This window comes from Maylandia zebra, linkage group LG6 (genome assembly GCF_041146795.1).
Source record: "Maylandia zebra isolate NMK-2024a linkage group LG6, Mzebra_GT3a, whole genome shotgun sequence".
Classification (NCBI taxonomy): domain Eukaryota; kingdom Metazoa; phylum Chordata; class Actinopteri; order Cichliformes; family Cichlidae; genus Maylandia; species Maylandia zebra.
The window spans coordinates 11,458,646-11,483,145 of NC_135172.1; the positions used below are offsets into that span (position 1 = coordinate 11,458,646).

The 24,500-nt window shown below is 41.0% G+C and overlaps 2 protein-coding genes across 2 annotated transcripts in view; both read right to left on the minus strand.

Moving 5' to 3' along the window:
* Nucleotides 1-24,500, minus strand: part of fam20cl (family with sequence similarity 20 member C, like) — a 36,819-nt gene that overhangs the window by 1,546 nt on the left and 10,773 nt on the right. The gene's annotated exons all lie outside the window — the stretch shown is intronic.
* dnhd1 (dynein heavy chain domain 1) lies at nucleotides 235-24,417 on the minus strand. The gene is made up of 42 exons (XM_076885080.1): nucleotides 24,287-24,417; nucleotides 23,282-23,706; nucleotides 22,881-23,078; nucleotides 22,571-22,774; nucleotides 22,355-22,465; nucleotides 22,118-22,274; nucleotides 21,768-22,019; nucleotides 21,363-21,506; nucleotides 19,024-19,267; nucleotides 18,621-18,778; nucleotides 17,912-18,037; nucleotides 17,504-17,780; nucleotides 17,259-17,386; nucleotides 16,420-16,618; nucleotides 16,239-16,330; nucleotides 15,887-16,094; nucleotides 15,635-15,760; nucleotides 15,419-15,516; nucleotides 12,231-15,324; nucleotides 12,035-12,140; nucleotides 11,744-11,903; nucleotides 11,366-11,648; nucleotides 9,868-11,260; nucleotides 9,468-9,573; nucleotides 9,196-9,304; nucleotides 8,913-9,099; nucleotides 8,493-8,595; nucleotides 8,066-8,194; nucleotides 7,687-7,878; nucleotides 7,061-7,480; nucleotides 6,533-6,956; nucleotides 5,379-5,477; nucleotides 5,120-5,296; nucleotides 4,746-4,924; nucleotides 3,374-4,366; nucleotides 3,121-3,295; nucleotides 2,942-3,016; nucleotides 2,229-2,445; nucleotides 2,017-2,108; nucleotides 1,791-1,940; nucleotides 938-1,548; nucleotides 235-840 (listed from the first exon to the last, which is right to left on the minus strand). The coding sequence occupies exons 2-42, from the start codon at nucleotides 23,650-23,652 to the stop codon at nucleotides 412-414; spliced, it is 12,996 nt and encodes a 4,331-aa protein (XP_076741195.1). The 5' UTR covers nucleotides 23,653-23,706; nucleotides 24,287-24,417; the 3' UTR covers nucleotides 235-411.

Sequence of the window (24,500 nt, forward strand, 5' to 3'; positions counted from 1 at the left end):
AAAGGATTTGCTTAGTAATCGGTAACCAAACCTGAAACATTTTACATGTTGCATACATATAAATATTCTGGCATAAACATCTTTATGCTTACGGCTACTGTGTGTACTTTTGTGCGTCTGCCATCTACAGATTGAGTCACATTTTATTCAGAAAAATACTTTCAACTATTTTAGGGAATGTCATCCAAAAGAAGAGAAGACAGTGTGGAGCTGAAATAATCACTTTATAGAAGTTTGTTAAATTCTTTCTTTTTTTCAGAACAAGAATGACGAGACATGAAAGTGGATTTATAAATTTATTTGAAGGTTCACATAAAATCACAGGAGCATCAGTCCTCATGACATACTGTATACTACAATCTTTGCATCATTTCATTTAACAATCACAGCAGATAAGGCAGCTGAGTACAGTCAGAGTCTACTCACTAGTCTCACCCTTCTCAAACTACACAGAAGAGGATCTAGATTGGTATGAAGGGGGACTTTTGTGATAATGTTAACATCAGCCAGTCCTGAGCTTCCACTCTCCAACCCTTCGTCCAGATAGAGTGGGCAGTGGTAGATTGGTACCTGAGGGGTAGTTAAGGAAACGACGGCTGCACAGTGAACATTCCTGTTATCCATTAAATATGAACTTTTGCAGGGGGCTGTATCATGGGAACTGTTTGTGCTCCTGACTTGAGCTTTAACACAAAGAAGTGGTACTGAGCAAGACTGAGGAGAGACAGTGTCCTGTAGGACTTGCAGTTGTGTATCCCATGATGCCCCTTTAAGTTCCAGGCCACACAAATACACAGAATCCAGAGGAAGTGAGATGGGGTATGTGCTGTAAGACAGAACCTGTGTGGACAAGAACATCAGAGCTTATTATCCTTACTAACATGTTTAGTGGTAAGGAAATAAGTGTTTACTATAATTTTTAATTTGAATGCTTTACCTGGAACTGTAGAATTATATCAGTGATATATTTACGATATACTTGAGCAGCCTCTCTCATCATTGCCACCAGCAGGCCTCTGGCGTTTTTAAAAGCAGATAGTCGATAAGCACCAGGTGGATCTGAAGCATCATGGTGCCACAGATATGCACTGAGCAACTCTGCCCTCCTCTCCAAGCCAGACAAGTCAGTGAGCTTGAGGAGGGACGCGAAGGTCAGCGAATACTGAACAGGCTGCTGCAGCTGTGAGAGGAGCAAGGATACCGAGTCAATGAGATCATCCCACTCAGCTTGGAGGAAGTCACGCACAGGACCACGAGGAAGAGCTCCTGCACTTTCATTCTTGCTTGTGAGGTAGCGCTTCAGACCCTCCAGTCTGACTCTGGCATCACTGAACGCTGGCAGCGTAGCAAGCTGCTTTTCTTTGGTGCTAAAACGCCTTACTGATCGAAGGGGAGTTTGCGAGGTCCGCAGTAACATGGTCATGTTGTAGCTGGTGATCTTGATTATCTCAGTCGTTATGTCAGCATTAAAGCCCAGCACCACGGGCTCGCTGATGTTTGCTGATTCCCAAAGACCCTGCTCCACGACCTGCAGCTGTCCAGACAAATCTGAGGGCATAAAACATCCCAAATCTATTTTACAGAGAGCAGCCAACAGAAAAGCATTCTCACACACACACACGCACACAAACACACAAAAACACACACACACACCAGCTCTAAGTCTGGAATTCAGTCTCATTTTGGTGCAGTATTGATGCACCAGTGTTCTGAGAGCTTTAAAGAAAAAATTGAACCATTTCTCGTCAACAGTGAATGTTAGTTAAATTGGTAGAAAAATGTCCAGTTACCAGAGTGACCAGAACTTCTGACAAGTTTTGAAAGGATGTGCGGTCCGCTGTTCAAGTGACGTGAAGCTGTAGTGAAGCAGGTCTTGGCAATGTCCTCCAACACCTCCAAATCTGCAGAGTCTGTCACATGGCCACCATACACTAGACTGACTACGAATGGAAAGCAAAAGTTAATTAATCGAACAGTAACTGAATTAGGGTGTTTTATATTTTCATATTGCTTCACCTGCTAAATATTGCAAAACCTTAGTCTTGTCATGGCACAGATGGGCAACATGAATATATGCATCCACTAAAGCATGAAGGTCCTCCTGACTCCTTCAAAAAAACAAAAAGAAAATGTATACATTTATTTAGATTATAAATCTTTAAACATCATACAACAACCTCTACCTCTTCATCATAAACAATTTATACAATGCATATTTACTTCCTTACCAGTGATAGATTCTTCCCTGGCCTAAATACTTGTAGGTCTGTCGCTGCACCAAGACAGAGTGAAAGATAGCGCAGCGGAGGAGTGACTTGTTGTCAGCCATGATACCCAACTGTGGCTGACTGATGGATGCCACCTGTCGCAAAGAACAGCTCAGCTCCTCCTTCAGATCCCAGGAAGAGTCACAGACCAGATGCAGAGCACACATTCGCACTGACGCTGTTTAAAAATAAAGACAGTCATTTCAATCATTATGATTATTACAACAAGAGCAAAACTGGAGTAGCTGTTTTTCTGAAAGCACATTTATAACACACATTTCCAGCACGCCAGCCAATATTACTCACACGAGCATAGGAGAAACAAAATGTGTAAGTGCCCCACTGCTGACCTACATAAAGCACTCTGTCACTAAAAACAAACCATGACATGGTCTGTGCAAAAGCTTCACTTTAGGAATCTTTCACATATACCTGTGAAAAATAGCTCTCCTTACACTGTAAAAGGTTGGAAGTGTACTAAAGTACAGAGTTACATGTTAATCTTCAAGCTGAATGGACCAACAGTGATGCTACTTTTAACAGTTGTTCGCTGTCATGACAAAAGTATGCTTCAGTACAACAAGATCTTCATTTCATAAATTAGGGTCACATTTAGAGTAAAATAGAACAGATGGAAATAAATATTTGAAAAAGCACCAACATAATAGATCTACCTGGTATGAGGTGTGATGTGTTTTCTTGAGTTATAAACCACAATCGGAAGCTGGGGTGAATCAGACAAGGCTTCTCTGTTTAATAGGATGAGGCACATAAGTAGGCGGAAGAATCCACAAACATAAAGACTGGACAAGTTCTATAAATACATTTAAACTGATTTTGATTTACCCCCTACCTTTGACTGAGGAGATTAAATGACTGAGTTTAGCCACTACGTCATCATCCAGTTGTTCGAACAGATGACTGTTGTTAAACACCAACCAGTGGCCGTCATTAGCAGCTTTGTCCAGCATTGAAAGGAAGAGATTTCTGTCACAGAGAGCCCAAAAGGAAAGGACTTTCACCTGAATCTAAAGCATAGGAAGAAATGCATCAAGCACTGTATTACAGGAGTAACTCTATAATGGCAGAAAAAACTGTGCTGTCACCTCTTTTTTTCCTGGTACACATTTGGCCAACTGGTTTATTAAACAAAGAGGCTCAATGCTTATCTGCATATCTCTATTTGGATTGGGCAATGTAAGAATGATGGGCTCCTTATGTTTGACCAAATATAGTGAGCATGCCTCTGGGTTCCCAACGAGAGGGGCTTCAGTCTCTGTTTTCTTTTGAGGCAGGCAGAGTTGACAGGCATTTATGGCATCTGCTAGTCCCTCCAGACAGTCGGGGATCATGGTCTTCCAGAGGAGAGCCCGCTGCAGCAAAGAGAGATGGCAGTGAGAACGACAGGGAACGGGCCCTAACACTGTAGAGGAAGGAAAGTGAAGGTACTCCTGCCATTGCTTCGGGGAAGCACAGAGTGAGGCAATTAGGCCTCTGAATGAAGGAATCTTTTCCAAGCGAAGTAGCTCTGAGTGGATAAGTGGGGAAATCCAGCTGGGAAGATCAGCGATGGAGGATGGTGAATCAGTCCCAGGATGCTGTGTGTCTCCAAGGCCTATGAGGAAGGCCAACCTCTCACCCTCAGAGCACAGCTGGTTGTGCTGGAGCAGGGCTAAAGACACAAGCAGCTTCAGAACAGCAGCATGGGTCTTGAAAAGACAAGGCCTGTATTGTACCAGCACTTTGACTACCATCGTGTTTATCAACTCTTGTATTATGCTCCCTGGAACTTTCCCTATTATCCTGTCCTCCCCAGTGAAAGCTTCTTGCATCACAGTCATGAAGCCATGTAGGGAGAAATAATAGGCAGGGGAAAGACTGGACACAGCCTGCAGGGTCTGGTAGAGAGCGGCACCCAGCCTCACGAAGTGGCGAGGCACTGCCAGCAGGGACTCATGGTGCTCCAGCTGCTCCCTCAGCTGCTTCATCTCATCCTGCAGCTTCTTCGTCACTTCTTGACAAACTTTTACACGGGGAAGAAAATCCGGGTCTTGCAGCAGGACAGTGTTAGACTGCAGGATGTAACCCATTAGAGCGTCCTAAGATGAGAATCAGAAATAACTATTAAAATTTAACATAAAACTTTTAGGTAAGACTTAAAGCTGACACTGCAGTTTGACTGAAAAAAAATACAACCAACCCTAAAAAATTCAGGACACAACTGGTACAAAGTACAATACCATTGATAAAATGGACAATAAAAGTCAGGTCAAAATATTCTGTATGAATGTGTTCAGCTTATAACATGAACATGACATGATATAAAATGCCCAATTTTCAGAAGAACTACAGCATAAGCAAGCTCCTTATATGACCATGATGGATTGGGTTTTAAACTACTTTACATTCAGTGCTGTTTTGTTTAACACAAGGTAAGTCACTTGACATCAGTATGATGCAAAAGGCTGGTCTAGTCACCTCCTCTGTGGCCAGTTTCTCCCGCAGCTCCTGTTTGTAATTCTGGAATTGCAAGTGTTGAATCAGCAGCTCTTTACACTCAGCCTGCAGCAGCTGTGTCAGCATCAGCTCTGGGATGTCTTCTGAGCTCAGAGAAAGGTCAACCACACGTACCTGAGCCAAGATAGATGGATGGATCCCTACAGCACAAGAACAAGACAACTACTAACTAAACGTTTTCCAGAGAATTTCCAGAAGAGGATCTAGTTTACCTAGTCTCTACATTAACATTTGGTGTTAACCAAGACAAATGTCATTTATTTTACTTGCTCTACAAATAAAATCAGGAATGAAATCTGGTGTAAAGTTAAATTGTCGCCACTAATCAAACTAACCACTGTTAAGTAGTCTAATCGGCAGACATGTGCTGAGGAAGAGGCAAAACTCAGGATGGACCATCTGAATAGGTTGATTTAATCCTGGAAAGTAACATCCAGCAGGACGTGACAACTTGGCCAGGAACTGAAGATTGGGGATTGCACGCTCCACATGAGTAACCAGTACTCTCAAACCTACAAAACAAAAGATTAAAAATGATTATTATGGTGAAAAAAAACAGACTATCAACCTTTACTTGTATTTTTCTTATGTCACCTCTCTCAGCAGCCTGGTCCAGCTTGTGCACCAGTTCCACGTCATCTCCACAAATTACCATCCCAAAATCTATTTCTTCCTCAAGTTTTGTGTTCTTTCCTGTTGAGTAGATATTTATCATACACTGGTCCAATACAATTCAGTCTTACATGGAGTTGTGTGATTTAAAAATCATAAAAACGGTCTTTGTATAGAAATAAAAAGGGTAACAAGCATGCAGTGGATAAAAAAAAAATCAGCCACAGCAATCAAACCACTAACAGGTGAAGTGAGTAACTTTGCTTATCTTGTGTCACCTATGAAGGGTGCATATTAGGCAGAAAGTAAACAGTCAATTCTTAAAACTGATGTGTCAGAAGTATAAAAACATGCATGTGTTACATTGTAACAAACAAACTGTGATGGCTAGATAAAAGTCTCCAGAAAAGCAAGTCTTGTGGGATGTTCACTCTACACACAACTTCCTGTTTGCTATTTCATATCAATGTATCCATGTTGATCCTTGTAGACAAGCATCTACACTAAACATGATTGTTGGAACTAAACAATAGAACATGAGCAGAAGGGCTGGTCTGATGAATACCATTTACCATCTGGGGATGAGATGGCAGCATATTGAAATAAAAGAAGGTAGCAGGCCAGTAGAGTCTCTGCCTTCTCTGTGCAGTGCTGGAAGAGCTGATATTGCATTCATGCAGATACTACTTTTGCACATTCTACCTACATAAACACTGTTTACACCATGTACACCCTTTCATGGCGACAGTCTTTCCTATTGCCTCTTTCAGCGTACACATACAAAATGCTACACTTCAACAACTTCAACTTTGATGAATGTCCCAAAAGTGTTCAAGGTCTTGACTCATCCAATCTGATCAAACATCTGTGGGATTTGTTAGAACAGCAAGTACAATTCATGGAGGTCATATCTCACACGTTACACAATCTAATGGTCTTCTGCAAAGAAGCTAACGGATAATAGCACAGCACAACTTCAGAGGTTTTGTGGTGTTCATGCCTACATGAATCAGTCCTGTTTTAACTGACAAAGGGGAACCTACAAAATAATAGTTGGTTTTAATGGTTTCATGTTGTGGTTGGTCCAAGTAAATGCTACATGTGTAATTAATCATTTTGAAAATGTAGGCACATACCTGGGATGAGACTATTTGGAAAATTCATCTCCAGATGTTGCTGGCTGTCTACTAGTAGAGGCCAATGCTGGATGTAGGTACTTCTGTATCCACACAGCAACAGCTTAACCATCAGCCTGGCAGAGAGAGTGTCTTCAGTTTGCCACTCATTCATCCCTAATGCCTGACCCAAAGGCAACTGCAATCTCTCAGTTACAGGGATGGGAAAACCAGGAGATAAGGAACCAGGTACAGTGTCTAACTGTGTAAACAGAGAGGTTCTGGGGTCGTTGGGGTTTATGTCGATGCTTCCTGTCTGGCACAGAGTCTGCCACTTGCGCAGCAGTTCTGTGCGTGTATCAGGTCCAAAAGGGCCTAAATACGAGACGGTTGCAGCCAAGAGGAGGGCGTCTCCTGGCACGTTTTGATTACGTACCTCTGTATCCTGGGCAGAAAACAGAGAAAAAATAATTTTCAATAAAGAAACATTCAAAAGTAAGTATGTTAAATGTGATATGTTAAAAGTGATGCACAATGTTTGCGAATTACCTGAGCAACAGCCCTCCAAACTTTGCCATATGTCTCACTCTGCCCAGCACATGCAGAAGCTTCTTGCTCTGCACTTTCAGCTTTGTGTAGCAGCATCAGTTGTTCCATTAGGTCATTTTGAACACACTGCAGATGAAGCTCAGTGGCCTCCAGTGAGCTGTATACCTCCTGCTTGCGCTGCTCGGCTCGATTCAACCGACTTCTCGTCTCTGCAGCCTGAACCTCCAACTGCTGCTTTAGGAGCACTCGCTGCTGAACACAGCAGTACTCATACACAGCCTGGACCCATCGACAGAGGGATTCGCAGGCCTTACTGACCTCTCGCACAGCCTCAGGCACAAACTGGGGACTGTGAACTATCTGCCCAAGCTGTTGCAGCTGTTCATTTGTCAGGTTGTAGCGGTCAAAATATTCCAGTTCCTGCACAAGGAGACGTTAGTAAGACAGTAAGTTTAAAGCCTCAAAGCTACATTGACAAAGAAACTGGAACATAACTACACAAACTGATAAATGATGGCACAACTTCAGATTTATCTTTACCCTACTTATGACATGCTATTTAATTCACTGACCACTGCAATCAATGAAATCTGTAACAAATTTGCTGCAAGACATTTTTTTCCCACCTGGAAAAAGTCTGCTTGGGAAAGAAGTTGTTTAGCACTTTCCCAACCCGGTGGATGACTAAACAGCAAACAAATAGCATCCATGACTTGCACAACTCCCACAGGTGGGTCTCTGTAGTGGCGCACCTCCTCCACATCCGATGGATCCAAACACTTAAGAATCTGAAGGCCTGACAAGAATGCAGGTTTTATCTGGGGGAAAAAATTACATGTGAACCTAAAGCTCATTTTTGTGTAACAGTACTATTAAATGTTCCCAGTTTTTTCTGTCAAACTACCTCGAATGAATAAAAAGGTATTTTATAATGGGCGAAGAAATGCTTTCAGTTATTTCAAGGATTTAGAGCTACTTATTGTAACAAAAAGAAAACAAGTTGACCTGTTTTTGAGCCTGATTAATCTGCTCTTCCAGGTAACACAGTTGCTGGTCCTCTGCAGCGCACTTCTCACAGGCTTCCTCAAACAGTTTCTTATGATCTTCTACTGCTTGAAGGAGCTCTTTCTCACGCTACAGGACAGAGAGGATGGAAGCGTGGCGTGTATGTAGTTAAACAAATCATTTTTTGCTGCAGACGTGCTATAAACCGAATGCTGCTTATTTAAACTGAAATATTAGCTGAGGCTACTTTAGCATAACGTGTTCTTTAAAACTACATTTTTCCCTGATGTGTAGTATGTTCTACATAAGCATTTGAAGTGTGATGAACACACATATCTTTTAAATAACTTTTCAATGTGAATAACCTTGTGTAGTAGACAGGCAGACCAACAACTAAAACAGTACATGCTAAAGTTCTCCACTTTACCTGGTCTGTTTCAGAAACCATCTTCTGCACACTTATTAAGTGCTCTTTACGCTGCATGGATATGTTGTTCACTGCATCCAAACGAGACACAGCAGCAGCGATTCTAAAAAAAAATATATATATATATAAATATTATTGTGGACAAACATAGTCATTTCTGTTTAAAACATAATAGGATGTTAGCCTGCTGGTTTTGGTTACTGTGATTAATGTAGCTGTGTGACATTTTGTAGAGGATGTAGTCTGTGGTACAGTTGTGCTATAAAGTTGTGCTTTTTGTACCAACTATAATTTGGCTTTAACAGGAAAAAAGGTGCTCACAGAAATATTTTCACAAATGTGTTGTTATATGTGCAGCAGGATATCAAACAATGGAGATAAAGGAAGGAAAAGAGGGAAACCTCCTGGTCTCAGAGGTACCTGTTGGCTTTGTCCTGGCACTGCTTGTGCAGGAGGCTGCAGAGGTAACCAAAGTGGGCAATGAATTCCATATAAGTCTGAGGACTGAAAGGCTGATTTCTTAGAAGGACAGAAGCATACTGGAATGCAGACCGATGGATCCCTGCCATAGCCACAGACAGGCTGGCCTCTGAGCTTCCTCGAACCACTTAATAAAAAGAAAAGGACAAAGGTAATGTCTCGCTACAGTCGAGAGAAAAACAAAAAACAAGGGGTTTAGATTAATCCTGATGTTGTGTCTCACAAGGGCTTGTTTTGAGGCACTGAACAGCAACTTCCACCAAAGACTGGTTAGACCACGGCTGGTACACCTCAACACAACAGCTGTGCCTGAGGGCCTTGGCCATTTGTCCCTGTACAACAAATAATGTGCAAATTAAATTAGGAATAAACCCTGAGCCAATTTGTAAAGTTGTTAGCTCTTTTGGCCACACTGCAGACTTTCAAAAGTAGTTTAGTATTTGAGTTGTTTTTTTGGTATGAAATAAATGCATAGGTTTCAATAAAAATACTTACAACCCAGCTTTGTGCTTCATTTTTGGAAGGTATGTCAGTGCTTTCTGACATGCTGTATGGCATTAGCAGGAATATGTGGATATTTCTGTGGACTTGACTCAAACGCCTTTGTTAAAAAAGAAAAACAGTACATCTGGTTTAAATGTTTTCACACATTGGCTTTAAAACTGACTGCAAAATATTTTTTCCAATATATCCCTTCTTAAAAATGTTTTTTCCAAATCTACAGTATAACTGAATGTTACATAAACATATACCATCACTTTACATACTGTATTTAAGTACGTTTAAATTGACACTGACTATACCAAACGTATTTAGGTCTGTTTTGGGAGAGTTATGTGGTGATAATCTATCTCTCAACATGATGAGCATTAGATCAGCTACTTTTTCCTCTTACTTCTCAAACATCCAGTTGTCCATAAGATATCTTCGTGAGTATTTTGCTGCAGTCATTCTGGAAACAAGGTCCCTCAGCTCTTCGTCGGTGAAGAGTGCCGGACAGGCACCGTGAGCCATCAATACCAGTAATTCTTCTCTGACAGACTGGCTGATTTCCTCATGGACCAGTATGATGACACTGATTCCATCCGACCTAGTCTTATTCCTAGCTTCTTTCAGGATTTCATGAAGATTATTTTGATTACCAGCATGTATCTCCAATAACTCATAGCCTGTAAGGTGGGCAGCTAAACAGACAGTGGTTTTGCGGCCTGTGCCCCTATCTGAGCCAATCAGCACTCCATGACCTCGAGGTAGCAGCAAAGCCCTGATAATGTGTAACAACTGACTCACCCTCTGTCTGTGTAAAATGTATTTGGTTGTGATGCTGCAGTCAGGTCCTTCACCTTCTTCTTTTCCGTCCGTAAGTACACACAGCTTTTGCACTAGCGTATCAAGGTCTTGCTCCTGATAAGAAGGGCTAAATTTAAAATATTGTTTTATCGACTTCAGGGCCTCAGAGAGATCAGGACCAAATGCAAGTTGTGCCATCGTGTCTTCCAAATACTGAAGAATCTGTGGTTGCTGAAAGATGTTTTCAGGCTTAGTTAATGCGCTGTGCAATTGGCTTTGCTGGTTTAGATCTTTAGGCAGATCTACAGGGTCTGTATTTTCACCTGCTGGCTGACTGTCCCCATCGATTTCATTAGCCAGTTTCATTCCATAGTGTGTTGCTGCTGTCTTGGCTATGAGTGACACAACAGTTTTCCTATCATCCTCTGAGCACAACCTGTCACTGAAAGTACGCATGCACTCGTGCATCCACACCTGTACTATGTTGAGAACCGATGCTGGAGGAAAGCCTGGTTGTGAAACCTCCTTGTTCTCCTTGTTTGAGATTACAGACCTCCATAGGTACATCCCCTGAAACACCTTCTGAAGATCACGATGGGAAAATATGAAATGAGGCCTCTGCACAGAGGGCTGAAATCTGTCACTTACTGCATGATACAGCTCATTAGTAGCAGTGACGATGGAAGATGACATATCCTCACCAATGTGCCTATTAAGTGGCATTTCACTGAGCCAGATTTTTAGCCAGGGAGAATAGATAGACATTAAAATGTCTGGGGATACGCCATCAAGCACAAAGATAGAAAACAGGCGTGAGAGCCGTGGGGATATAACACCGCTGTGGGAATGATCCAATCCGGATATACAGCATGCAGCCAGGTAGCTGATAGTTCCCGACTGTAACAACTCGGAGCTGTAGGTGTCAAATGTTAGAATCTCTCCTTTTGAAATACTCTGTCTTAGTGTCTCTAGAGCCATTGCAGACGTTCCAAAGACGTCTATGAACAAAAATGACAGGCATAATGACAACATAAAGATTCACACTGTACTAAATCTGGTTCAAACTGAATCACATAAATTCTGTTATAAATTTTGTTACTCACCACAGGGGGCTTCATGTAAATCATCAACAAACAAAAACAAGCGTGGCTGGTTTGCCATGAAGCCAGTAGTCTCTTTACAGTTCTTCTGGCATCTGATGCTTTTCAGTATAGTGTGCAAGTCTCTGGAGCTCAGAAGTGGACTGGCTGGTAGGTTAATGTGTGGCTTGTCAAAAGTCAGCACAGTTTGGCACAGTGTGGTTTTTCCAGAGCCAGGCTCTCCAGAAACCAAAACTGGCTGCTTTGCCTCCAACATGAGGTTCAGGAGATATGTGTATTTCCTGTACTATGAAAAACATTTGAGACACCTGTTAATATTCAGAAGCAGCGACAAATACTGTATGTATTCTAAGTATAGTAGGTGCAATGTTAAGTACAAACCATTGGAATGACAGAGCCTGTCGACAGCGTATTCGTGGGGCACATCTTAGTGTCGATACTAAAGAAGTGTTCATACACACTGACTTCATCAGGGACCACAATTTTGTATCTGCAAGTTAGGAGCACTTGGCGGGCTAATAAATCAAACTGTGGCCAGTGGCTAAATAAAAACAGAAATATATGAAGAACACTGGTTACAGAGAGAAATATCGACAGGCGGTAGTAGAACTCAGTATGTGTAAATATATAATGTGTGACCAAGTAAAAAAGTTTAATAAAAAAAAATCTTACCGAGAATGAAGGCGACCACCAAATCCCCAGATATAAGCCAAGAGAAAAATGTTTCTGCTGAGCTGCTCCTGCTTACTTTGGGCACCTGTGGCTGCTGGAGGCATATCTGGTAGAGGGGAAGGACATGACGTTTTTGTAAGGGTAACATAATTATGCCATGCTTACGGGGTTTTACATTTGTTACAAGTTATTTTACCTGTTGTGTCGATATGTGCCACTGACTCAGGTTTTTCTACTTCCTTTCCAAAATGTTGTAGGAGGGCATGCAGGATCCTGACAAATGACATGACTTCTTGCAGTCCGTGTGTGGGGGCTTTGCAAGATTTTCTTTCAGTGTGGATTGCAGAGGTTAAACTCCTTTGCCCAAGCAAATGAAGGGTGCTAGAGAAAAGATCTTCAGCCAAGTGATTCCACATTTTCACAATTCTGTGATCTAGTTTGTATTTAAAGGAGAGAGCATCTATTTCACTCTTCCACACAGACTTCCACAGATCATCTCCCGTGACATAAACAAGGCTGCAGCGGGTCACTGCAGAGGGGCTTGCATTGCATAGGTCAGTGACTTCCATAAGCAGCTTTAGTTTTGACTGAGACAACAATGTCTCACCTGACGACAGACCCAGAAAGGCATCCTGAGAACTGCACAGTGTGGTTAGGTAATCTAACCAGCCGGGCTGCCCCACAGGCTCCCCATCCATTACCAGCCACTTCACTACTACTGTCTCACCAGTTTTCTTCTCATTGTTACAGAGTTTAAAGCTTGCATGCTCACGCCTTCCTGCATCTCGCAGCACCTTTGCCAGAGCTCCATCTATCCATCCTCTCTTTTCACACAAGCAGCCAAATATCTCATCATGGGACATAGCGTTAGGAAATAAGACTAAAGTTTCAACAAAGCTCCAGTTTGAAAGAGATATCTTTTGATCTGCCTGGGGAGAGCCTGCATCAATCGTATTGTCCTTGTCAAAAACCAACTCCACTGTCTTAGTAGCCAGGCTATTCAGTGCTCCAGTCAGAGCAGTGTAACAGGTGCTCTTTCCGCTCCCGGGGGGCCCTATAAGCAAAACTGCCTGAGACAATTTCATGGTCTGGTAGAGTGTAAGAGCATTGCAAATGATGTCTGTGTCACAACAGAAGTGTTTTTGTTGTATTTCTTCTCTAAGTGCATCTTCAAGTTGGTTCTTTTCAGCTTCTTCAATAAATTGTTGGACAAGCGGAAACTGGCATGCTATAGGAAAAACGTCTTTGAAAAGCATGTAGAACTGTGAGGTGGCCTTCTTCTCGGGCAGCAGTACAGAAAGAATGGCTCTGACAATCGCTTCCTCTTCCATTAAACTTTGTACAACCATCAAATAACAACGGTGTGACTTTGGAGGCTTTTCAGTTTTCCTTCCGTCCTCCTCAAAAGGTTTGATAGGCTCATTTTGTGATGACATAAGATCAGTGTCGAGTGAATCTTTGGACTTTGAATTTTCTCGATCCCTTACAACCTGCTGCAAATGTCTTTCAGAAGCTGAGATGATCTTTTGCAGGATAACAAGAAAGCAGCTGTCATTGTCAGAGAAAAGATCAGGTAGACAATGGGACTCTTGAGCCAGGCTAATGAGGGACACCAGACGTTGACTTAACGACATGGCGTCTGAAAAACCAATGGAAGTTAGCATTACTTCTGCAATTATTCTGTAATCTGGACGTGTTAATGCGACAGATCTTGTAGCAAATCGCAGACTTTCAGGAACTCTAGATATATTTTCTTTTGATGAGATGGCAACACATCCATAGCTGAGACTGGCAGAAATGTGTTTTCCTGCAAGTGTCATGTGACATTCTGACTCAGCAGCATTTGTGAATCCCGCGACTCCATCTGAAATTTTCATCTCTGTCTCACAATTTAGCCTCTCCTTTTTATCTCTTCTTAACATGTTGAAGGACTGGTGTATCTCAACTAGATGCTGTCCTAGTATCGACAGATCACTGTGTGTTAGCAAGTCCACAGAGTTCAACACAAGCCATGCCCCTGCCTGAAGCGCCCCAACCAACATCCGCTGAATAACACGAGGCATCATGCTTGGATAACACTGTTTTAGGACAACCTGTCGCCCCAGCGCTTTTCCTAACTGGATCACAGTATTTTTCTTTCCAGACATGGAAGGGCCACCCACAGAACAACATCTGTAGGTTGTCAGAGCAATAAGAATCCCTAGTATTGCCCGGTCTGTGCAAGGTGTATGCACCATCTCCCACTCTCCTGGGCCAGAGTATTCAAAGCTGTACTGGACTTGATGGCCCAAAATATCCACAAAACATGCTGGATCATTATAATCCTCTGAGTTAATATAATATTTCATACAACTCAGCCATTCAAAAGATGACTCCCGCGCACACGGAACATCCATGAGTCGATGTAGTTGCTCTGCATGATTCATTGTAAGCTGCAGTAAAGCTCGCAGACACATCATTGTGTACTTGGAAACTTGAGTTCCAGTTTTAGATCCTGTGACTCCGTCTCTTATATAATGGCTAAGGTCTTTCAGCTTTGCGGCGATATGTGCCTTTATGGTGCTGAACTTCACTGAGCTCGATTCTTGGAAAGCTTGTAGAGCAACACTGCACCACATTGCCTTCTCCACCACCAGAAGGCACTCAAGAGGATATTCAGAAAGCAGGCCCAGCACAGCTACCGCACTGGGGAGCTGGTTGTCTCTAGCATTTGTGTCACTTGCTAAATTTTGACTGGATGGTTCGAGCTGTTTTCTCACAACAGCACACTGTGTCAGAAGCTGTACCATGGTCAACTTTAATTTTTTGTCAAAGTTACAAAACCACTTCAAAGCGTCTGCATTTGGTTCTAAAGGAGACTGAAAGGCAACGTGTTCTTGGAAGCTGCCAAAAATACCCAGCACCTTCATCTGCCTTTGGCACTCAGATATAGAATCACCATCTCTTTGTATTTCACAGTCAACTTCAAGCAAATGAACCCCTTTAAAGCTTTTTTGAACAAAGGGTTGAAATTCAAAAGGTGTTGGGTCCAAAGAGAGTATCTGCATCACTTCCCCTTCACTCAAAAACCAGAATCTGGGACACTCTTCACAGAGGTCATCAAGAAGATCTGACATTTGTTTTGAAATGACTTCCATTGCAGACAAACCATTAAGAAGAACCTGGCAAAGGCTATCACCACGAAATCTGTCATTTGTTTCAGTGGAAACTAAGTTCAACACACGGGGTTCGTTTGATATAGAGGCCATCATTTCCTCGAATGTCTCATCAACTGGTTGAAAATGCTTCAGCTATAAAAAAAGATTAAAAAAAAGATTAAAAAAAACATCATTAATCAAACACACTGACTTCACATTCATGACAGCTTAAGGCACAAGAACCTACCAGGTCCATTCTTTGAGTACGGAAAAATGTCCCACCAAGCACGTTGGTTAAGAAGGCCCACATTTGCTGATATCTTTCAAGTAAAGCAAGCAGCTTCTCTACAAATATTTGAAGGGAAAATAATTCTTACAAGTCTGTTTGAACTTTTTATGGACATTAAGATAAATTCTCTCTTAGTCTTTCAATTTTTAAAGATAAAATTAGTTGCCGCTTTACCAAGTTCTTGTAGTGTTTGAATCCAGTCCTCCAGCGGCAGCCTGAACTCAACACTGTATGGGGACTTTAACATTGTGGACAGCATCATCAAACTGGTCTCAATCTCAGCAAAGTGTACTCCCAGATCTGTGTGAGGAAACACAAAGCAAATGTAAGCAACATGTAAGCTGAATATACCAAATACACATTTCCTCCAAGCAGAGCAGCTAGAAGGTAATTCAAAAATAATGCTTGCAGTGACTTGAGCCTCACCTATAGTAAATCTAGGATCACTGGGGTGTTTCCTGTCAGTTAGCACATTGAGAAGGGCGCCTTCTGTGGTCTTCCCAGTGTGTTTGCACCGTGTTTCCACGCAAAGGGGAGCAAATACATCCAACTGAAAGAGTTTGCCTTCCCATCTGTGACAAAGCTTTTGGAAAGTTTGCTTCATGTCACACTCCCTTTGTGCACATCTGCAAATCTGACAAAATAAAAACACAGCGTCTTATGTCAGATTCGTATTGCGTGTTTTCAAAAGCAACTATTTCAGCAGACTGTTTGCCTGTTATTTCCCTTTAGCAGAACTGCCAAAGCTGCTCTAGTTAAAACCTCTCTCGTGTTCTACCTTGTCAATCAGATTCTGATGACTTTCAAGTTGTTGAGACATGAGATCAGCAACAGTCACATTCTTCTCTGATTTATATTTTAGGCCCAGGTCTGCACAAGAGAACATATATTTCAGTTCTATTACATTTACTGTGATTTTAGAAGTATGGAAGTGCTATAGCATAGGCACACTCTCTGACCTTCTAAAATGGCTCTCCAGTGTTTTCCTTTCAGTGTGGGGCTCTGTAGCTTGGCCAGGACTAAAAGCTGATGGCTTATGTTTTCCAGAGATCCTAAAATCTCCTGCAGCACTGCATCACTGGCAGGTATGGTGGTTGTTAAAGATTGAGCCTGCTCCTTCCACTCTGTAATTTTATCCTGGGCTTCAGAGACCACAACCTGACAGAAAAATGCATGTGTTATTTGTCTGTTGGCAATATTTATACCTCAGGGTTTGCTAGAATAACAAAACATTATTTATACATCTATACAGTTTAAATATCAGTAGATATAATTTATATAAGTACAATGCTTTATTTAATGACCTATTATAAAAACAGAAAAACATGTCTTTTAGAAATGTGGCACCACACTGGAATTTTTTAATTAATTAAGAAATTAATCAAGCATAAAATTCAACCACTAATTCTTCTGTTCAGGAATGCTAGCAAATAAGCGTAATTTGGCGTCTTGATCAAAAATAATAATTTGATTTACTATTTTTTACAGTTTTTTTGTAAAACAGCAGATTAAAAAATTCACATATAACATTAATTCTATTTTAGCAGTAAAAGTATCATTTTGATTAATGGGCTTGCACATACTGGTGGATTAACCAGTACAGAAGCATCAAAAATGATTTTAACCATTATGTACATTTAGCATAGCCTTACATGACTGTATCATGGGGTAACCTGTGATTGACATACCCCGTTGCAATTTTTTTGTACAAAGAAATAAATATGTCATCTCATTAACATGAGAGGCGGTTCTTGACTCTGAATATGTTTAACAGAGAAAAGGGTTGATTTCATGTTACCTCACTAAAAACCATTGGCTTCCATTCTTCCAGCCATGTAGTATAGACTGCTATCAGTTCCCACAAGTCTTTGCGGGCTATGACCTTCTGAACATCTGTGGTCAATACGGTGAGATCTATTGTATGTTCTAATAGGAAGCAGAATAGAGAGAATAAACATGCTATTTGTAAGCACCTGTTTGTTTAATCTTCACCAAACTAAACCTTTCAATCCTTCAAATATTCAAAATACAGCATCATCTCACCTCCCATCTGTTGACTGCTCCTACTAAGCAGGTCCAGCTTTGCACTGAGAGTGTTTACATGCATGCACATGTAGTTCAGTTTGGACATCATCTCTTTGGCATTTTGGCAAGGATCAAGGAAGGGTCCAGATGTAGAGTCAGAGACGATATTTTTAAGGTCACAGAACAGAAATGAGAACATCATGTCCACTGCTTTAGCCATTGAAGGATGATGGCGGCAAACAAGGTCGTCTGCTTCCTTCAACAGGGGAATAAAGCAATTCCACAAGTTCAGCATCTAAATATAAAACACAAACAGAAGCACGAGGCGTTACCTGAGCACACTCACATCCCATGTAAAGCCATGATACGCTTAATATTGTGGTTATTTATAGCGTATTTGCCATTTCTTTGCATTTGCTTTCAGACCTTTTCTTCCACAGTCAGCTCCGCCTCTGTCATATTCCTATAGTTCATGCAAATCGTGTTTTGAAGAGACTGAATGTACTCCAAATGTTTCTGTTTGTCAGGCAAGACCTTCACAAATTCCCTCACCTGTCAAAGGAAAAAATTTGATTTATAATTTTGCTTAGATTGCTTAGAATTTAACTACAGACAGACAGACAGACAGACAGACAGACAGACAGACAGACAGACAGACAGACAGACAGACAGATAGATAGATAGATAGATAGATAGATAGATAGATAGATAGATAGATAGATAGATAGATAGATAGATAGATCGACCCTAGTCTTCACTACTCGATCGATCGATCGATCGAGTAGTGAAGACTAGGGTTCTTCACTACTGTGTCTTCAAACAACAGCATGTACATCTTAATGCAGTAAGCATCACCTGGATAAAGGAATCTAAATTCAGAACACATTTACCCTTACAAAGCAGTCTTTGATGTAAATAATTTAGCTGAAGTCAAGAGACAAGACAAGAGGTGCCTCCAGAGGATGTGAATGTTCTGACCACCCTCCTTCTTTGGGTACACCACAAAAAAGTAGCCTAAAGTCTTTACCAAGGACTTTTTTTTCTCCTCACTTAAAAGACTATCTATCTGTTTTTCCTATATTTTATCACATTCTACACTTTTTTGCAAATAAGTAATTTTAAAAAGTTTCTGTACCCTAAGAGCATATTTTGAGAAGTCACGCAAGTCTTGAGGTGCTGTCTTGAGTTCAGCAGTAGCTCCCTCCAAATATGATATGAGGCTCTCTGACTCCTTCCTTATCTGCTCAACTAGTTGCTCTTGCACTTCCTCTTCGATGAACCTCAGCCGTTGCCCTGGAGAAACACAGGGAGAGATGAGGAGGGCATTTATTATGAAGAACAAAGTGTAAGTAATGAATTTATCTACCAAGGGCCAGGACATTAAAGCACTTCACGATTTTAAAAAGTCACTGAACAATTAGTTCCTCCTTCTTGAAGCTATGCTGAATTGACCAAAGAAAGGTCCTTGTATATGAAAGTATTTGAATCTTCAAGCTATACTCAAGATACAATTTCCATTTCATTCGATAAAGACATACCTAGAGCTTCCTTTGTGTGGGTGCAGTGGATGACGAACAGCTGATTGGAGGAAGAAAATGACGAGTCAGCTGCACTGATTCTTTCAGCCCAGTTGCGCACCTTCCTAATGTTCTCCTCGTACACTGACGCAGGCCGACCCCTCATGGATTCCAATGAGGCTCGACTCCACTGACAAGTAAACAAATGGATCTGTACCATCCATGCGTAGCTCTCATACAGCTGTTGGATCTCTAGTTCGGCTTCCTGTCCAGAGAAAAACAAAACACCTGTATAAATCTGATTGTTTGATTAATGCATTTAATACGGCTATTACTGGACTTGAAAGTGACAGTCTTGCCTGCATGATCTCAGACTGCTCCTTCTCAACTTCTTTTGTGATGTCATTGATGCTGATGTGCCACTCTAGCTGGCTTTTGGAGAGAGGAGAGTAGCAGCCATGCACCATGTTGCCTTGCACCACTGGAAAAGCAACTTTAGGCAGTGTCTGCCAGCAAGCTGACATGTCTCTCAGAATCTGACTAGTGTTCCCATCAGTGTTTTTGTCCACTGGGAATGAAAAAAAGAAAAAAAAAATCTGTGACACATTTAGACCAGGCCCAGGCACACTTTCACATCAGTACTGAGGGTTTACATCAGAGGGAGCTCATATAAAGGAAACAGGAGCCGTAACACTCCAATACAAAAGGTCATACCTGTATTTACAGAAGGGTTAATACAGCTGAAGTCATGGTCTAAATCCTGAGCAGAGATTAGCACATCTTTGCTGACCTCTAGGAAAAACCCGCAGTCATCACATTTCTACAAGTAATGAAAGCTGATGTGAGACAAACTCATGGCTGCTGCTTGACTAAACATAAAGAAAACACTGATGTGATTATACTATGCATAATTGTTTGATGTGAAGTAAATACAAGCAGACAGTCTCAAAGGCCAAATTTAAATCAGGCTTATTCACAGAACATAGAGTGAGAGAAACAATTATTTGACCCCCTGCTGACATTGAAGTTTGCTTATTCACAAAGAAATGAACAGTATGTAATTTTTATGGTAGTTTTATTTTAATGGAGAGAGACAGAATATCAACCTCAAAAAAATCCAGAAAAAAACAAATTCTATAAATGTTAAAATAATCTGTATGTTATTGAGCTAAATAACTATTTTCTGCCTTAAAACGCAGCCCTCATGGCACAAAGATTACAACCAATCAAAGCACACCACTTACATTCCTGTCATGGTCCTGCAGTCCTCCTGTGCTGGCTCATTCATTTCGTCTTGCTCGTCTCTGCAATTTCTATCTCTCCTTTCTCTGTGTGTGAGTGCATGTGTGTGTCTGTGTGAATGACTAACCACACCTTGTGTTTCAGTGGCAAGATTCTCCCCTGCTGCCTGCCCTCCAGGTCAGCGCAACTGAGTTGATTAATTCCCATGTTGGTAATCGTCTGATCAGTATTGATCAGCAGCCTTCATTTGTCGCCTGATCATTAGACTGGAAACAGAGAAGTTGGCTCACCTGCTCGTTCTTCTCTGCGTAATTTCAGAGTGAGTTACTGCGAGAGACAGAATTCCTGTGGAGAAATATTCTGCGGAGCTTAGGAATCAGTAACTGGAAATCCTTCTGTTGTCACATTCTGTTGTTGTCTCACTTTAATTCCACCGAGTCTGCATCTTGAATCTAATCAGTCCATTAGTTATGACAAATCCAACTGCATAGAACGGATTGGGCTATGCAATGTAAGATCTTGATTGAGAACCTCTTTTCTGCAGTCAAAACACTGAAGATGGGTCATTTCAACATAACAATGACTCGAAAACATACCACCAAGGCAACACTGAAGTGGCTAGCAAAAAGTACATTAAGATGATGGAGGGGCCTTGCCAGTCTCCAGACCCAATTTTGTAGAAAATCTGTTGGAGGAGCTGAATATTTGAGTTACCAAGCAGGTTTAAAAACCTAGAGGATTTAAAGAGTTTCTAAAATGAGGATAGGGCCAAAAGCCCTCCTGGTGACCAAGTAGAAGAAACGTGTTATCGTTGTTCTTCTTCACCAAGTACTGAGTTGCGTTTTAAGTGAGGATCGAATGTTTATTTTATTCAGTGACATGCAAATCAATTTATAACTTTTCTGTAATGTTTTTTGTCTCGATTTTGTATTAATATTCTGTCTCTCTCCATTAAAATGAAACAACCATAAAAATTAGAAACTGTTCATTTCTTTGGAAGTGACCAAACTTACAAATTCAGCAGAGCATCCAATAATTATTTCCCCTCTGTACATGATGATTGTCCTGCAGAAATGAAACTGCTCCTGTGTTTCCATCTGCTGAAACGTGTAAATTACCTGAATAATAGAGTCGCCTACAGTGAGAAGTGCTTGGCTCACTGCTTCTTTGAACAGATGTATTGGGGGCTCCACTGTCAGCTGATTATCAGCACTGAAACGCAGCTCGGTGTGGAAGAGAGAGCGCTTTGGCAGTTCCTTGCTCTAACGAATGACAATATACATAAAGTTAATTTCATTAAATATAACTTCATTGTCATTTTACTTCATCTAACACATCATCTATTACTTCATGCAGCAGTGGTGCTCCACAGTTATTGTAGGTTTATATCAGTAATTCTTCTGGTTATTGTTTGAGAACAGTAAACAATAAAAATACTGGGTGAAAGAGAAAAATAAAGACTTGTACAGCTAAAATCAAAATTTTTTCCAACCACAAACAGTTAATAAGAGTTCATTTTCAACCTTTAAAAGATCGAGAAATGAAATAGCATCTTCTAGTATGACTGTCACGAGACTCTGCACAATCATCTGATGCACAAGAGCTGCAAAATTTCCCAATTTCTTCAAGGTGCTTTCAGACTGGGCCAACTCTTTCTTCAGCTTGCGCTGATGAGCCATGAGCAAATGTATGGGTTGTTGGAAGCTCTTTGGATCGTTAGCAAGTTTTAAGTGTAGCTGCAGCTCCTGGTGTTTCTTATAGCTGTCTTCTTTCACCTGAGGATATAAAATTGTCTTTAGAGATCATTTGATTAAAAAAAAAGGCTTTGTTGTCTCTTATGATGAAACCATAAAAGTTGACTGTGGTGTAGTACCATATTTAGGGTGAGAGTGTGATACTGTGATAACTTCTCCAATATCTGCAGACACTCCTGATTCTTGCTTATCAGTATGTTCTTGAATTCCGTCAATGTGTGGCATTCACAGACATCCAGAGGCATCCAGTGTGTCTCTTTTAGTTCTTCAATTACTCTGTCAAAGATATTTTATTGTTGAAAATCTGAACCTGTCTCAAAGTTGAAAACTTTAGACTGTTGCTGGCTTTAACTCACCCTTTTAATAGATGCAGGGCATTCCTGAACTGAGGTACAGCTATGAGCAGCATGTCCTCCAGATTCTTTCTCCGGCGCTGAAAAATTCTCTTGCGCGTGTTTTGATGCCACCTGGGGAAAAAAACATACAATTCAAAGGAAACAATAAATGTAAAGAAAAAAGGAAATAGTTTATACACTGAGTTATGCAAAAAGTATAACATTAACATTTATTACCAGAAAAAAGCTTTCTGCAGTCTAAAGTCCCTGAAAAATGCAATTTTCTGCAAATCTGTCCACAGCACATACTGTCTATACCACTCTGCCAGACTGACAGTTCCACCAATACCCGTCTGGGTAACATGCAGGACAGTTTTAGAGGTGAAGACATAGTGCTCAGGACCAGCTTCACTGGGATGGACAACTCGCAGGTCATAGGGTCTAAAAACAAAGAGGACATGCGTCAGTGGATTTATGGTTTGACAAGGGAAGATTTACCAAACCATGAAACTCAACTCAAGTGTTAAATAATCTTTCTCATCTTTACCTGTAAGCATCCCCATCTACTGTTTTGAGGTAATAAATCTCATATTCTCCCAGGTCTCTTTTCTGAACCAAAATTTGAACAACTTCTGCGCCAGTGAGGGGAGATATACTTGGTTTGGTAGCCCTCCCATGTTTCAAGGTTGCTATCTTTTTATACTTGCAAGTTTTGGCTGTTTTTGATTCACCTTTTTCCTGAATACTGAAAAAATGAAACACAAGAAATTCATTTAGGAGTTTCTCTCATTTACAGGGAGTGTGACAACAATTTTATTTGTTGATGCTATAAATTATAACTATCTTTAACATAAATGCTATCTGGAATGACACTTACACCCAACAAATACTGCACTGAAAAGTATCACAAAAGCCAAAGTCAAATTATCTGTAAGTATTATTATGTACCTCTCTGTTGTCGACTGAGTAATTCTAACAGGGATTTCTGTCCCTAGTGTTGAAGCCATTAATTGAGGTCCTTCTTTCCATTTTGTGTTGCCTATGGCTATCCCAGGTCCTACTTTAGCAATAATATGAGGCAAGTCTGCCAATGACAAATGTCCATCAGAGTGGACATTTTTGAGGAGAGAGGAACAACTGAACAGGGGCTTGGCTGCAGAAGCTGATAAGACACGAAACGGCTCCGGGCACAGAGGTGGTAAAGTCACTTTAGGAGAGTGAGTCTTTTTCTTCGCCTTGTGACCAGGCCTAGCAACATCTTTACCACGGCTCTGAGACGATCCATCACGGGATCTTTCCTGTGAGGCGGCATCAAACATGCTGATCTCCAGGGAATACCATCAGCAGCTCTTGTGTGACTTACTCTGGAATTTCTGAGGAGAGGGACAAATAGGTAAATTTAGCCTGAATCACAAACTATACTGGCACAATATATAAACCCTGCATTTTTAACTAAGCTTTAAAACTGTAGACAGATGTACTGCATATGAAATTGTATGCCGATTGTAAGCAGCAAACACAATTTAAGGTAGTGAATAGCTTTAAAGTACTACTACTTATACTTCTTTCTAGTTAAACCAGTTCCACGTTCACACAGATGTTCATTCAAAGCTTTTCATTGAATAAATAAAAAAGAATGCTGCACACAATAGCAGGGGAATGATTGAGACGACACTACAATACGTTTAAAAAGTCGGACTTTCTAATAAAATTGAGGAAGTCTCTCAAATTTAAATCGAGTAAAATTACTGTCTAGTGCAAGTACATCCAACACAAACAAACACAAACAAAGAGACGCTTGGCTACAGTATATATTTCGCTGCCTTAGTCAGATCGTGCAGTTGAAAATGACATTTTATCCTTTTAAATAAGCATAAGGAGACGAGCCTCAAATAAGCTAGCAAGTTGCTAAACTTGTTATAAAAAGTTAACACATACTTTAGTAGTCCTTACCCAAGTTTAACGGACTTACAGTGAAGCTCAGCGTTTACACAACTAGAAAGCAGCGGGCGTTAGCTCCGAAGCTCAAAAAACGACTTTTAATAAACCAAATATTAAACTAAGAACTAACAAATACTTCGGCGAGTCTTACCTGTGAAGTTGTTACTACGAAGGCTCGTTGCCACGGTAACGTCCAGACGCTTACGCCGGTCTGCAGAGTTAGTGG